This window comes from Gymnoscopelus braueri (genome assembly GCF_963280865.1).
Source record: "Gymnoscopelus braueri genome assembly, chromosome: 7".
NCBI classification, from domain to species: domain Eukaryota; kingdom Metazoa; phylum Chordata; class Actinopteri; order Myctophiformes; family Myctophidae; genus Gymnoscopelus; species Gymnoscopelus braueri.
This window is the reverse complement of record NC_137608.1, coordinates 37,659,496-37,676,306: the sequence shown is the minus strand read 5'-3', so window position 1 is coordinate 37,676,306 and position 16,811 is coordinate 37,659,496. Positions and strand designations below refer to the sequence as shown.

Here is a 16,811-nt window from a genome sequence, read left to right as displayed (position 1 = left end):
ATCAACCTGTTCTCCCTTCTGCCACGCTCTGCAATGGAAAACACATTAGTTTACTATTGTTATTCTTAACTGAAAGATTCCTTAAATTCCAAATCTAATTGCATTAAAAAAAAAGAATGTGGATCTAGTGAGGTGAACGTCAAACAGCAGAAATTGATTACAGTAATGAATTATCGGTCAAATAAGAGTAACTTACTTGCACATCCAGAGGAAGGCCCAGGGACCAACTTTCTTGTAGAAAAATAGGAAGGCGACTTGTTGATCAACTGGATGCGATACAGCTCCATCTTGCTCTGTGGAGAGAGAGAGGAGGGAGAGAGAGAAATAGAGAGCGGGAGCGAGCAAGCGAGCGAGAAAGAGAGAGAGGCTGAGTGCTGAGAGGGAGAGAGAGAGTTGAGAAAGAGAGCTGAGACAGCTGTGAAAGGGAGAGAGAAACAAAGATATGTCAGTTTATTATGTTAGTGGTGGAAAGTCACTAAACATTTACACAGATACTGACTGTAGCCTAATTAAGTACACATTTGAGGTTGGCTACTATAGTAATATGGAAGTAAAAATGGAAATACTGTACATAGACTGTTCCCATTTTTCAATATTGTATACATCTCATTACAAAACATTAGTTACAAGTTACAGTGTAGATTTAGATCATTACATAACATACATTAACCAATTAAGCCCTATTTGTTACTGCATCTATTCAAAAATACAAATCTACAAGCTTGCAATGAGACACATTGTGAGCTTGTAGATCTGCTGTTTTTGACATATTGGGGCCAAATCCCCAACAATTGTGAAATGCCAGTCATAATGAGTAGGCCTACTGTTACTTTGGTATGCTACTTCAAGTAATTTACTTGCAACAGAAACTTCTACATTGTGAGATTACTACTTTTACTTGAGTAAATAAAATCATCCGAGTAGGCTTGCTTCAGAACATTCAAAATACTCCAGTAAAGTAAATAATACCTCAAAACTGTACTTAAGTACAGTACTTGAGTAAGAGTACTTAACACCACTGTACACAGGACCCTAATGGAAACAAGCCATTGGCTTTCTTGGGTTTATCCTCTTAGCATCCTTATGAACCGTTAATAAAGTATTCAATCAATCAATCCCATGCAGGCTTCTTACATGGACCACACAGTATGACGGTTATCGTTTGCCAAAGTAGAACAGATCTAACAAAAGCTAACAACGGCCCTAGCTCTGATCCATTCCATAGTGTTAGAAGGAGTTCTCCTTAACCTTCTAACGCAGTGGTTCTCAACCAGTGGTCCAGGGACCTTGAAGGGATTCCAGGTGGTCCCCAACTAAATGATAGATAGTTAGGAACCGTTAGGAACCAAATGGACACTTATGGGTCTGCAACTCTGAGAGTGTACAAATGGAACCAAATGGACCCGTTAGGTTACAAATCCATTGAGGTTGTTAGCTTGACGTCTTTTGAACGACAGCGCCAATCCCTTTGATTTCAAATGTAAACAAGCTACAATGAGACGTTTTGAATGCACGAAACTCATTTCAACGGTACAACCATTTACAATGACATTTACACCTTAATCCCAAGAGCGTTTTGAAAGACAACAAAACATACACGAGACAGACGTTACACAGCTAGAAACAAGCTAGCGGTTATTTTGACAACGATCATAACGACGACAGCAACAGCCATTAACGGTAAACGGTAAACTTCGGTTACCGGTAGCCGACGTTATTTAGTCAACATGACAGCAACGGCTGTTAAAAAAGCAGATCTACAAGCTCACAACGCCTCACGACGCATCTGGCGTCGCGTGAGTTAACATGACGGCAACGGCTGTTAAAATAGCAGATCTACAAGCTCACAACGCGTGGCGATGCATCTGGCATCGCGTTAGTTAACATGACAGCAATGGCTGTTAAAAAAAAGCAGATCTACAAGCTCACAAGGCGTCGCGATAACGCCATGCATTAACTTGACAGCAACGGCCGTTGAGATAGCAGATCTACAAGCTCACAATGTCATAGCTACGTGTTGTGAGCTTGTAGATCTGCTATTTCAACAGCAGATCACGCTACAATCAAACATAATCAATAAAATAGCATTAAAATGACAGTTACCCCTCGGCCTGAGCATTATGAAAATAATTCAAACTCACCAGTTGTAGAGGAAAAAGCTGGTTGAAAAGCAACAAATTAGCACTGCTGCAAGAAAAAAGTAGATAAAACAATCTGTAGAAGTTCCTCTGGTTGGTGGTTCCGTCCGTTAGTGGCTGTTAAAGCAGGTAAAGTGGCTGTTAAGCTCTGGGTAAATGCGACTGAATCTATGAAAATCTCAGACACATCTGACGCTGCTCGCCTTGCTTAACGACTTTATACCTGAAGCATCCAGCGTGAGCTCGCCTCTCGCTCGTCGCTGATTGGTCAGCTGTCGGTAAACAACTTCAAACGCTAGAGTAGTGATGATGACGTCATCGCGCAACGTAACAAATCGGTTACGTACGTGTGTTTTTTATTGCAATTGTTATTATTTTTGTTTTGAAAAGAAAAGACTGTTTCTGGTCATTATGTGACACATATACGTTTAGAGGAGAAAATATTAATCATTTAACTTAAACAACATATCACGTATTTCCATCACCTGTGTGCAGTGATGGAAAAAGTACTCACATTTCATACCTAAGTAAAAGTATCAATACTACAATGTAGAAATACTCTGTTACAAGTAAAAGTCCAGATTAAAATATGTACTTGAGTAAAAGTGTACTTAAAGTACCCAAAAAATAGCAGATCTACAAGCTGTGAGCTTGTAGATCTGCTGTTTTCAAAAGATTTGTATACATTAAAAAACTTGTGAAATGGGACATCTTGCAAAATGAGTACTTGAATACTTGAATACTTTTAATGTTGTTACTTTAAGTACATTTTTATACCAATACTTTTGTACTTTTTGAATTCCGGACTTGTACTTGTAACTGAGTATTTCTACATTTATACTTTTACCTAAGTAAAAAATGTGAGTACTTTTAACTAGTAACTAAAGTTTTCAAATAATTGTAGTGGAGTAAAAGCACAATATTTGTCTCTGAGATGTTAGATGTGTAGTGGAGTAGAAGTAAAAGTACTGAAAATTTGAAATACTCCAGTAAGTAAAAAAAAGTACCTCAAAATTGTACAGTACAATACTTGAGTAAATGTACTTAAATACTTTCACTGTGAGCTTGTGGATCTGCTATTTTCAAAAGACTTTTAAACATTTTAGACACACAAAACTTGTGAAATTTTACTTTTGGTCCTTTAAGTATATTTTGATGCCAATATTGTTGTACTTTTACTCATAGTACATTTTTAATACCGGCCTTTCAGTTGTAACAGAGTATTTCTACATTGCAGTATTGATACTTTTACTTAAGTAAAACATTTGAGTACTTTTTCCGTCCGGTGTGTGCGTGTGCGTGTGCGTGTGCGTCTGTCTGTGTGTGTGTGTGTGTGTGTGTGTGTGTGTGTGTGTGTGTGTGTGTGTGTGTGTGTGTGTGTGTGTGTGTGTGTGTGTGTGTGTAAGCGCGTGCGTGAGTGCGTGCGTGCGTGTGTGTATGTGTGTATTTTTGCTCACCAAAAACAACAACAAACAGCGCATTTTGCGGAGCTAGTCTTTAGAGACGTGTTTAATAGTGAAATGTGAATAAATGAGTGAATGAAACATGGAGGAAAGGGAGTTAACTACGACCACGGCAAAGAAAAGGAAATGCAGTTACAACAAGGACCCAAACTATTTATCCATGATGGGTGAAATGTCTATCCAGCTCCTGATATCCATGGCTAATAAGAGCTACTTCTTGTCACTGGGAGAGAATCAGTGCCCCAAAACACTGTTGCAGCTGATTAAAAAGGATCATGATGGTGAAGGGCAGTGGTTCTCAAACTCTTTCATGTCAAGGACCCCCAAATTGACACTTATTAGCCCGCGGACCCCCATTCGAAAAGATAAGCCAGGGACTGTATGTTCTAGAAGACTAATGGTGCATCTATTTAATTTTATTTTAAAGACACTCGTTCCGTATATTTGTCTGTCACTATATGTTTCAATGAATTGAATACACAAGATACCCCACTGGAAACAAGCCATATAAGTGCATTCTTGGGTTCAATGCTTTTAGCATTGTATTTGTATTAAACTGTACTTTTCTGTGATTCTTTTGCAAACTGTTAAAGTATTCAATCAATCGCTGTTCAATTACTGACCTCTAGTGGTGGTTAATTCACACGCCCTCGTTCAAAACCCCACACCCGTTATAATCCTCAACGTGGGCTTCAAGTTTAATACCACCACGAGAATGGCAAAGTAAACAAAAAATATATATTCAATTGTGTGTGTGTGTGTGTGTGTTTGTATGTATATTGATTTAATACTATTTTGTGGGTGGTCATTTCTGGTGATACTAGTGTGTGTGACGTGTGTGAGAGAGACACGCACACATTTATATCACACCACTATTCTAAAGGTCCACTTTTATTATCATAGTGTAAGTTATGAAAGAAAGACAATGTTGCTTGTTTTACATTCATTTAATATTCTTCTTATGACATATGACAGTTTTCAAGGCAAGCTTTGCAGCATGACTCAAGTATTTTCATAATGAGTGCTTTAGGGTTCAGCATCTGAAGCTGTTGAATCTGCCATAAGTTTCTTATTTGACAGACTGTGGTCAAAATACATTTTATATAAACCTCATACGTGTCATCATCAAAACGCTCTTAGAAATTGACAGACAGTTTGTCAGCGGCTTTGTGCAACCTTCATTTACAGAGGTTGAGTGACATAAGTAAGCATTTATAAAAGATTGTACACTCCAACAAGAAAAAATAAGCTGATTTATATGTTAACATAAGGAAGGAAGGAAGGAAGGATCACACTTTGACATGAATTATGTGTTGGTAGTCCATTGTTAAATGTGCCATGTAGGGGTGGAAAAAGTGCCTCAAGACTTCACAAAGTAAAAGGCAACAACATTTTCATAAGGTTAAAAAAAAAAAAGACTCACCACTATGAGGGCTCAATTGTGATCATTACAATCCTCTGTATCATAACATAAAGCACAAGAGCTGTAGTTAATTGCATGATGCTGAAGGCAAGCATTGGTTTAGTTAGAGGGAGTTATTTGTGCATGTAGTATTTTCACTTCAGGTGCTTGGTAATCTCTGCCAGCCAGTACAAATTCAGAGATGGGCGTAATAAACAAAGATGAGGTGATGTAGAAAAAAATAGTCCAGGTTGATGTACACACTGGAGACAGCAAAGGGAACATGATTGTTCAGAAGCATTTGGTTGTCATTGCGAGTGCAAAAATATGATCCAGCAAATGCATCGGCTGATTAGGAAGGATACAACAAAATGGCAGCTATGTTGTGCATAATTGTGTGTGTGTGTGTGTGTGTGTGTGTGTGTGTGTGTGTGTGTGTGTGTGTGTGTGTGTGTGCGCGCGTGCGTGTCAGTGTTTTTTTAGCAGAACTTTAAAAACCGACTGTAAAGAAAAAATGAAGCAACAAATTAAAGTAAAAATTAAAGTAATACTAGGTAACGTTTTCAACAAAACTAAAGTTAAATTGTATATCTTTTGCGAGTGGCAAAAGTTTCACAACACCCACTCCGTGAATTTCACCCCCGGAAGCCTTTTATTTATATATTTTCTATTGAACGTGTACGGGGGGGACTTTCCCGGGAAAATGACGTTCCTGGCCAACGTCATGACGTCGTGGCCGACGTCCTCAGGAACTACCGCAACGGTTTCCTGTTTGGCCAGGAACTACCGCGCTATTAACAAAAAGGAACCTCACGCTGATTTTAAGATAATGTAGGATTGGGAGATCGAAAAAGAACAGAAAAAGAAAGCACAGCTCATGGTAACTAATGCTCCACTGGCTAAGAGAAACGATCCGTAGATAGTATAAAACAATTAAAAGATCGCTTTTTGAAACGCTTCCGGCTTCCGGTGAAAACGAATGGAATTCTGGGTAATCGAGGACTAGGGAAATTGTATGCAGTGACGGTAGTGACCAGCAGAGGTTGCTAAAAATCGTTATTTGTGATTTTGCATTGTACAACTTTAAGGACTACACATCATACAACAGGAATGATTTTGACCGTATTGGGTATGTCGTGCATTCATATAAGGCTGGCATTTTATGTAGAATAAGCCCTATGTTAACATTTTCATCACACAAACACAGGGCAGGACACAACACAATACACAATACAAAGAGACAGACAAGTTAGACTGACATTAAGCAAGTACAATTTCAAATCATTAAACATTATTGTGTGAAGTGTCAATCCATTATTATCCAGCATCTGATTAAGGTAAAAAATATCAGGCATAACAGTACTGTTCAGATGCAACGCTTTTCATCTTACATACTGAGACAAAGGGAAGAGGAGTATTCAGTGGGATGGGAGAGCATAAGAAAGGTAATATAATTGCAGTTCAATTCCTATGAATGAATGAGACACGAGGCTGTATCATAGCTTCGCAGATTACAAGTGCTATAAGGGCTTTTTTCTTCTTCATTTTAAGCCTTTGTCAAGTTATGATCATATGAGCTGACCAAGCTCAGCACTTCCATTCTTAGAAACTTGTGTCAGAGGAATGGAAGTTTAATGTGGCAATGTCAGTCTAAAAGGTACAGTTTCACAGTAAAGCTCAAATGTCCAGGAAGCAAAACTGCCAAAAAGGTTGAGATAAATTAGTCCCTAACTGAGCAATATTTAAGAGCTGATATGTCAAACTGTAACTGAGGTAGGTAGGAAAAGAAACAAATATTGACTACCATAATCCTCTGTGAGTGCGTACCGAAGGTTGCGTGACACTTCATCGGCCATGTCATATTTGGGCATAATCCGCATAATCCATGATATGAATGAAAAGGACAAGAACAAAAAAAGCCAACAGGGACTGACGTCAACTTCCTTATCCTATTGCAGCATTTAAGTATAGTGAAGAGTCTGAAGACCATCTACTACTATTAAAACTAATTCGAACCATCTAAGAATGAGATCCATGAAGGCCTGCAGTCCAGCCAAAGCGCTGGTGACAGCATGCAGTGTGCCTGTTTTAATGTGCATAATTTAGTGGCTCCAATACATACAGCCCTTATCTGTGCCTTCCTTTAGGGCTTTTCTTGTGGAGCCTTGAGGTGAAAGGGCGCAGAAACAAATGGGTCTACAGCACCCACCTCTGAGGTCCAAGAGTGAAGCGGTCCAACAGCCACCGAGCCCACAGCCGCTTGTCTGCTCACATTAGACACAACCCTATGAGCTGCTACAGGCTGCTGGGGCAAAGGTCCCTCAAAGTGTCGAGAATATTTGGCCAGGGCTTGTGGGCGGAATGGTTGTGGGGCAACCTGTCCAAGCACTGCTTGTTCAGGTGTTACCGAGTGAGCTACAGTGGGAGGAGTGTATGGATGGGTCTTGGGCTGAGGCGACATACCATCGACTGATAGTTTCCTCCCAAAAGGAGCCTGCATGAACACATCCATGTTGAGTGGCGTTGCGGAGGGGGCACGGGAGAACGGAGCATTGGCAAACACGTCACTCGCTTCATCTTGTGTGATCCGAAATGGGGCTTTAGAGAAGACATCTGGAACTGCATCTGTCCCCCTTGTTGGTTGGGGTGCCGGCTGAGAATGATTCTGAGCAAAAGTGTTTGGAGCATCTGGATAGAAGTCAGCAGATGCTTGTGTTGGTAATACAGAGTGCTGCGATGGTTGGTGGTGTAACTCAGGCCCTTGCTCCTCTTCATCTTCAGAGTCTAGTAGCAATGGTCTGGAGCCACTGCAGTCATGGGTTCCTGCCTCACTCTCTGCTGCTTCCCGGCTGTGCTGTTCTTCCATCTCAGCTTCCTCCTCCTTCTCTTCCTCCTCCTCCATTTCGTCCTCTTCTTCCTCCTCGCTCGAGTGAACACAGCCCTCATCTGCTTCAGCCTCTAACACCGGTGCAACCGCCTCACCCTGCTCGCTGAGCACAGTGTAGCCGTTACTCTCCCCTTTTAGTTCTGCAGCACAGAGAAAAGGCAAAAACAATGAATTAAAGGAAGCACAATTTCAGGTTATCTTCTAGTATTGAACACATACTGTAAATGTCAGTTACAAGACACCTCACCCTACAGTTCCAGCAGTGTTAAGTCCAGCTGTCCTTCGAAGCTTATATATCACAAATGTCTTAACAGCTATTAACACTTCGATGGAAGTGGCCTTGCAGTCACAAGTGACCACAAGTGCAACAAAAAACACTAGACATACTCTACTCTACAGAACTACTAACACAACACAGACAAGACGAGCCATCACTACCACTACAACATAAAATTACCTTGTTCAGCAAATTGCTTTCTCAACAGCTGCACAATCCTCTATGCACATTTACTCAACCACCAGCAAAACCTGCCCTGCTCAGCCTGGAGCACCGAGTCAAAAAAGTAGCAAGGGTGACAGCAGGTTTGGATATTGGGGGTTGGAGCAGACACTGTTGAATGAGGAAGGAGCTCAGAGAGGAGTGAGTAGGTCCATGGAAACAAGAAGCCAAAGCACTCACTGGAATCACAATATTGTTAGAAGCCAGGGACAGACACAGAGGAGCAGAGACAGAACAGTCTTACCTCAGCAGTGTAGGTAGCAGCTGTTAACTGGCAGCTCTAGGGAAGATGGTTAGTGGCAGCCATTAAAGGAAAGTACCAGCTTTCAGTTCAAACAATATCTCTAGGTCTAGGACTATATTGTTCATGCTTAGCTTACTAAGTTGTTGCTTAAAATCAAAGAGGTACTTTCCCCTTGGAAAGCAGATGTCACTAAAACTATACCGATGGAATTTCAGATAGAAAGCGATAATATGGACAGTTGACAGTAACTTAACCTTAAAAAACATAATTCACAATATGGGTGGGCTGTAATACCAGAGAAATGATCAAGATTAGTTGAATGATGCAATTTGGACAATATATAAACATAAAAATGTAAACACTGGTATGTCCCTTTAAATCTTATGGCACTGCTCTGTCAGCCAAAGGAAAAGGCACTGAGTGAGTTGTAAGTGTTGATACACCATAACAAAGTGAGACATGATCAAGAAATGTTTCTCTCTGGCTGCCGTTCTCACCCAGGTTGCTCAATTTGGCAACCTTGGTAAGTGAGATAGAGGGTCCTAGCTGCTACCATAAAGTAGGATTAGATTTTAGCCAAATTTTGACATAACTGACCAAGGGAAGGAATAGCCCATCAGTTAAAAGGAAATAAATACAGTATCTAAATATTAATTCAATACAGAATATTCAAAATAGACCAAAAACAAAGACTGCAAGCTCCTGCTTTCTTTGGTAGAACAATCAATACAGAAAGACCAAAGAGACTGAAGTTACATTCACATTTACAAGTTTTATTCAATGTCCCTTTCATTATTTTCAATTTTTCCCCCTCAATTCATAAAAATATAAGTACACACTGGATAATAACTCTGCTTTGACATATTATGGACATTTTCTGCCAAATCATGTAGCTTTTGATATAATCAAAGTAATTATACCGGTCACTGTTTAAACCCAACCAACACACTAGGTACATCGGTTCCACACAGCAACACAAGTAAGACTATACGGGCAAGGCTAGAACTCTACAGAATACAGCACTGTGGTGTCTAAGAATATTGTAAGCATTAATGTAGAATTGCATAGGTTAGCCACACCAAAACTTGCAAATGACTGCACTGTTCAACGTTACTTGTGAAAAATAACTTGTAAACAACAAAATAAAAGCAGTTTAGTGACTAATTATTTGTCGCATAATTGATGCAATTCTTATAATGACCCACAGGCCAATGTCTGTGACTAACCTTAAAGATTTAGACGGTTTCAAACTGCTAATATGTTTCAAGCAAGTAACTTTCTTTACATTTCCTGGATACAAAATAAGCAAAGCCTTGCTTGTCAGTCAGCTATTAGGTTAGCTAGATATGAGCAATTATTATTGTGACATTACAAACCTGGAAATAAAATCATAATGGGATAAATTGTCTTATGGGATTATCCCTGTCTATATAGGCTACAGTCAGTCGCTTGTTTACAAACAACATGAGAGCACTGAAATGAAACCGTCTATATGGCATTGGGAGGAAGTGAGAATAGAACCATTATTCATTTCACAAAAGAAGAAATAACTTTAACTTAAAGCATATAGTAATGGTTACATCTCAATGGAAAGTTATGCTTTTAACGCATTTCCAAGTTGTGGAAACATAGTTACCGGTAAACACTTCATGTAATAGTTAACTGGAGGTTTCAATGTCAGTGTAATTTCTGATATATTCAGCAACTGATGTGATATGCACTATACAATGGTAACTTCTGTCTATGCCAAGGATGTTTCGTGACTTTCATCTGAGCTGAAGGCAATTCAAATGAAAAGGGAATGCTTACTGGGTTTAAGGACTTAATCCATCTTAATGTCGAAGGAAAACCCTTCCCATGTAATGTAAGTTGTACAGTTGGTTTATAAGATTCACGTGTGGCTCTGCTCAGCTTATGATATGTTATGAGCAGAGGAAACCGAGAGGGCTACAGGATCAGAGATATCAAGAAGCATGTTCCGTCATAAACTCTGCCTTGCACTGAGAGTGCCGTTTCCAAGATGTTGAGGAAACCTATTCCAGTCATGCAACTTAAAGGTCAAATCACCAACATTATGAAAATAACTATGAAATGAGTGCTTAAATTACTATCCCAATGAGAATAGTCACAAGAACAGAGTTGCACCTACAGATTAGGATAGCTGATGCTCAGTCTTTGACATGAATGGAGAAATAGACAAAATGACTTTGGACAAAAGAGGACTTATCATTGCACTCTTAAACACTCTTATAAAATACAGCTTAGCAAATAATACAGAGAAATAAAAACGTTCTATATTTTGTACTTTTATAGATTTCATATTGATACGTACTTCATACATTCATTCTAATTTACTATCATGTCACATTTATTCATACCATGATATATGAAATGCTTCTACATATTGAACACTTTGTAGTCTACTTTACTAGTGCTGCCAGGGACAATTGCGGTAATCTAAACAGTGGTTTTATATACAAAGGAATGGGTAAGAATATCTTTCCAGAATGGAAATTAATAAAATATTACACTGATCTACTGTAGGGGGAAGCGACATCCAAGGAAATGTGGTACAAGAGGAGAGGACAAGATAAGTACAAGACAGAGGATGTGAATAGGAAACGGAGAGGGAGTAAACATGTGCATCATCACACATAAACCACAAATCCTATACTTTATTGTATGTCAAATGGCGAACATAGCAGATCTACAAGCTCATAACGCTCATAATACGTTGTGAGCTTGTAGATCTGTTCTTTTTGCCAAATGTTCGCCTATTACGACATACCCAGAATAGGGATGCTAGGATTCATGTGGTTAAAGAGGAGACAACACCATACAGCCTGTCTGATCAAACCTACACTGCATAAATGGATGAAACACATTCCCACTTGCTCTCTATAGTGGCGTACAGAAACAATCTTCTCAACTTCATGGACCCTGAGACCAGACATAATGGCAATTTTGGCAGAGCTGGCACACCTCGAAACCTCTTTTTATCTAACTTTGGCATGTTTACCATCCCTTGTTCTTTCCACTTTTCTTGCCAATGGGGCAGCAAAAAAGATATTAATTCAAACCCATTCACAAAAAAAGCCCATCCAAGTCCTTCATAGTTTTAACATGCATTGTAGGTGATGCCAAGTGTGCTGCCATGACCAAAGTCACAGAAAATCTGTCAGCAAATTCATATGATTCACATTGGTTTCCTTAGTTTTCATGATTTCAATGTATCACTATGATTGGTAGTTTCCAAGGCTACAGTACCAGGAAAAGAAACACCAGCTCAAGAGCCACAATGAGGTAACAACAAAATTACAGGTAGAGCAAAACTGCATTTTTTACACTGCGTCAAAGATCAGCCTAACTAAAGCAAACATTACACACAAGGTTACTTACTATTTGGGTGTATCTCGGAATAGTTATATAGAATTCAAATGATTTGATGACAATAAACGGCACAGATTCTACGTGTGCATTGAGATTGCGTTCATCCAAACCATTTGAAAAGCAGCAGAACCTTCCTTGTTCTAGTGTTGCAGTGAACCACAACTTAAGCATTGGTCACTTCCTAGTTTATGGCCATATTAGTTCAATCAATGCAAGCAGCCGATAATTCACTTTGGGCGTGTTGTTGCCTGGTCCATAGTTAGCCTCCTAATAGGCATTCACTACACATGTTCAAAGCTAATGTCCTAAGCTAATGCAAGAAGTGCATCAAATTATCCAGGAGGGTTAAAGCATTGCACTGATCATGCTACAGTCAGACCCATGACACATATGAGTTTGCCGAAAAGGTGGTTCGTACGGATAAAGCGTCAACCCTGAACAAGTATACAAATACAGTGAACACAATGTAGTGGGGTTGAGCCAGATATTATGCACATGTAATGCAAGGTGGTCCCCAATGGCAGCACACTGGATGAGGGATGTCAATGATTGACAGTATGAGGAAAGCATGGACAGAAGCAGCAGCCAGGACAGAAGCAGACAAGTGCCAAGGGGGTTAATATAAAGGTTCATTTAGACCTTTTTGCACAACCCCAACAAAAATGACGTATTTTCAATACTTCAGCTGAAAAATACCTCATTTTCGTCAAACACTTGTTGTACGACAAAGTCTAAATTCGCATTAGGGTTGTTTCCAGAATGGAACTGTCAATGGCCAACCCGGATGTTTGAAAATGAGCTTATCAGGCAAGTTAAGATGGAGTTGAGGCCAAGGAGGCACATAAAGAGAGCGGTTCCACTGAACCAATCTATGCTGGCTCCTCAGCTTCACCTTGTAAGGTGCTACAATAAAGGCTAATTTATACAATATCGTACGACACAAAAATGTATTTTTGCGGAATGACACTCATCAAAAGGGTCGTGCGATGAAGTATAAATCAAACCAAAGTGCCTCTGCTTCCCCCATCTCTATCCCCCTTTGTTACGATTGCACACCGCCCCTTCGACCTCTCTCCCACAACCCCTATAGGTCGATGAGCTGATCCACCAGCAGGAGAGAGCGGGCCAAGTTGGGGATGCTGGACTCTGAACTGCCACTGTTGCTGCGCGAGTGACCACCTGAAACGTGCAAGAAAGAGAGAGAAAAAAGAAAGACAGACAGAGAGAGATGGACATGGAAATGCCAAGGGAGTGTAAGAGCGTGAAAAACAAGCAAAAGAATAAGTAATATTAACATAGAACGTAAAGGTGAGGAGTTGATGAGGATGAGGTCAGGATGATGAACAGAAAGATGCATATGACAAACAGGGGTAAGGAAGAGAAAGACAGAGATAGATTGTAAGCTGGGTGTTATCTTAATACAGCTGCATAATTTCAGGGAGAGAGTAGAAGTATGTACATCCTAACTTTGAGAGGCGATTGCTTTATTCTATTCTTTTTCCAATCCCATTTTGGCTATTAAGAATCAGACAAACTACAAAGAGCCAAACACGTGCAAAGTGGAAGGATCCCTGGCAGCGTGACACTGGCAATAACTAAGGAAATGTGAGAGAGGAAAGAGCTCACTGATGTGAGAGCTTGATTGGATGAAAAGCCGTAATGTCATCCAAGACATCTCCCATCAGCTTCACATCAATGGCCACAGCATGAACACTGATGATGTAAGGGCTTTCTGAATGAAGGGCTCATCATTCATCTTTAACTGGCGGATGCGCTGCCTGAGGGGGGAGACTTCTACCCTAGGCTTTAGCAGGTGTGGGAAGTAGGCTTGGGCCAATAATCGAACATTGCGATATTTGATACCATATGTGGATATGTTATAAATACATCACATATCCATTCATCTAGGGCTGACACGGCAGCTGACCAATCAGTGCTAGCTAAAATGCCACCACACACTATACACACACATATATACATATACACACACACCCACATATATACATATACACACTCACACCCACACAGCATCTAGAGTTGGGTCCACTACGCGGCCCACACCTACGTTATGCCAATCCGACCGATATGTCTGAGTCATAGTGTCGGGGACTTTGTCAGAGTACCCGTTGTACTCGTCTGTCTGTGTCCCTTTTGTACCCATATATGGAGATCTCTGTATCTGTCTGTCTACCTGTGTCACTTTAATGCCCATATATGGAGATCCCTGATGTCATTAGTATATGCCCATACCCTCGCACTCCCTCGAGTCCTTGCCAATGCGCATGCCGGAATTTGAAGTCGGTCTATCCCATATATGCACATGACCATATTATGTGCATAGCGGTCGAATGTGGCTCTGGAAAACCAGACCATATATGCCTATATATGGGCATATTGGCAGACGGGTTTGTCTGAGTCATAGTGACATTCCTATGTATGGCGTATCGGGTTTTGTTCATGGTTATGTCTGAGTCATAGTGACATGACTGTATATGGGCGTATCAGGTATGTTTATGTCTGAGTCAGAGTGACGTTAGAGGTCTGCCGACCGGTCGGCCTTAAGCCAATTTTAATATGTATACACATATACACACACAAACAAAATATGACTTACAAATGTACACCCTGATGATGATATTGAATATCGCAATATTTTGAGGACTAAAATTTGGGATGTCGGCCAAGACTAGTGGGAAGGTGCTCATCTCTGTATTATGCTAGCCTGCTTACCTTGGTTGGAGTTTTTGGAGATGAGCACAGGAATGGGATCAAACTCGTCCTCAGTGCCCTTCTCCCCACCCGACATGAGGAAAGCAGAGTCTGCGGCGAAGGAAGAGGAAGTAAAGGCGGAGGCGGGAAGATAAAATGCAGCCCAGAAAAAGAGCAAAAAGGGAAGGAGGATGCAAGGAGTTTCTAACAAAATAGTTGCAGCCAGGGCAGTCACAATGCTTAAAAGCCATGCATTTTATGTGGCTTTTGGCTCTTCTACAAATGAGTCAAGGGTCTGTTTATGGTTTCATTAGATGTGTACTCATCACATATCACATTAGACAAAATAGTATACTCCTCTACTCTCTATAGAAAAGCTTGGAGATTGATTGGTGGTCTGGTCTGGTTTGGAATGCATTGGCCTAAACACCTGATGGACATAAGGCTCACTTGTGAGGTACTGCAGAGAGAAGATCTTACCAGAAGCTGTCTGACCAGGGGGCAGTGACACAGAGGCCAGCTCATCCAGACAGGAGCCAGAGACGGAGCCAGCAGGGGCAGAGGAGCAGGATGAGGAAGGGAGAGCAGAGACAGACTGGGATCCAGGAGTGGTAGGGTGAGATAACAGATCGCCCAGCAGAGAATCCTCCCCAGCCAGAGGGTCTGAGAGAGGACAAAGCAAAGCCAGAGCAGACCAGAAGAATTAGAAAAGCAAGAAAGTAAAAAAAAAGTAATTAGCTTACAAGGCAGAAGAGAATGCACAGAGTTAGTAAGTCACTTCATTTAGGGTGTGGGCCAGAGGTTGTCAAAGGCCAGCAAAGGCAACCAATGCAGCCTGCAGGGTGATTTTGGGAATAATATAATAATATTCACGACCATTTATTACAGCATTTGTAAGGAAGACGTTATCAAGCCGCTAACACAGACAGCCAAACACAAACACACGGACAGGGGCAATACGAGGTCAAATTCAGGAGCAACAAACATGCTTTACTGCTCAGGAAAATCTATGTGTTATCTATTTGTGGGTCCTGCAAAGTCAACCATTGCAGGAGTATTTAGACCATGGGTATATATTGAGCAAGGTCAGCATTGCCAATTAAGTAATGCAGGTTTTCCTGTTTCAGTCTCAAGAAAACACTTGGGACATGGATGTTGCCCTGCAATTATGCGACACTCTCTCAATCACTCCAGACAACACAGCTGGCTGCATATAAAACAGTGACATGTCATTTGAATTGGGTTATGAAGCCATCCTGGGTCAAAGAAATAAAATGTTATACTGTCAGTGTCAACCACAAATTACAGCAAACCATAAACAATTTTAGCTGTAAAGGTCCTGGAGTAAAAACCCTGAGTGTAAACAGCAATGAGGAACAACGGTGGACGAGAAGATCATAACCTCAGCTGACTACAATAAACTGATTTAAGTTCTTATTTGATAATTGCTGTTCATGTGGAAGAAACTGACCTGGTAAGCTGGTGGAGATAAACTCTGGTTGGCCAGCATGTCGCTGGGTTTGGGGGGCCTCCAGGCCAGGAATCAGGGAGTCCAAACACATTTCTGTCGTTGCTACATAAACAAGGGTATGAAAACATAAATTAAGATAAAGTATTGAAATTCTTTAAGAGTAAGTAGGGAGTCAGTTGTGTGAATATGTAAATATTCATTAATTAGATTCCCCCTCCTTTTACCCCTTCTGACTTCAAGAAGGTTATAACTATCTACATATGTAGAGATGGAGAAAGAGAGAAGAAGCAAAGCAAGGGACAGGGAAGACAGATGCATGCAGGTGATTCTAGGGCCAGGGAGCGGAAGGAGATGAGAGCCTGTACCATTGCTGGAGCCCTCCGCAGAACTGCTGAAGAGGTCAGCCAGGGGTAAGAGGTCAGGGAGCAACAGAGAAGTCTCTGGGGACTTCAGTCCCTCAATCAGCTTCTCTATGAGCCATTGAGAGATAGAGACAGACAGACAGACAGACAGAGAGAGAGGGGAGGGAGAGAGTTAGAGAGAGAGATAGGGGAGGGAGGGAGAGCAAGAGATGGAAGGAAGGTGGATCAAGGATATAGAGAGAAGAG

At 40.8% G+C, this 16,811-nt stretch overlaps 1 protein-coding gene across 1 annotated transcript in view; it reads right to left on the bottom strand.

Moving 5' to 3' along the window:
- Nucleotides 1–4,533: 4,533 nt before the first annotated feature.
- The window catches only part of aak1a (AP2 associated kinase 1a), a 33,404-nt gene continuing 21,126 nt past the window's right edge, over nucleotides 4,534–16,811 (bottom strand). The window contains exons 17-20 of the mRNA XM_080432124.1: nucleotides 16,569–16,673; nucleotides 16,204–16,305; nucleotides 15,213–15,395; nucleotides 4,534–8,030 (exon numbers count right to left, since the gene is read on the bottom strand). Of these exons, the coding sequence (XP_080288250.1) occupies nucleotides 7,147–8,030; nucleotides 15,213–15,395; nucleotides 16,204–16,305; nucleotides 16,569–16,673 (1,274 nt within the window). The 3' untranslated portion in view covers nucleotides 4,534–7,146. The remainder of the gene's footprint in view (nucleotides 8,031–15,212; nucleotides 15,396–16,203; nucleotides 16,306–16,568; nucleotides 16,674–16,811) is intronic.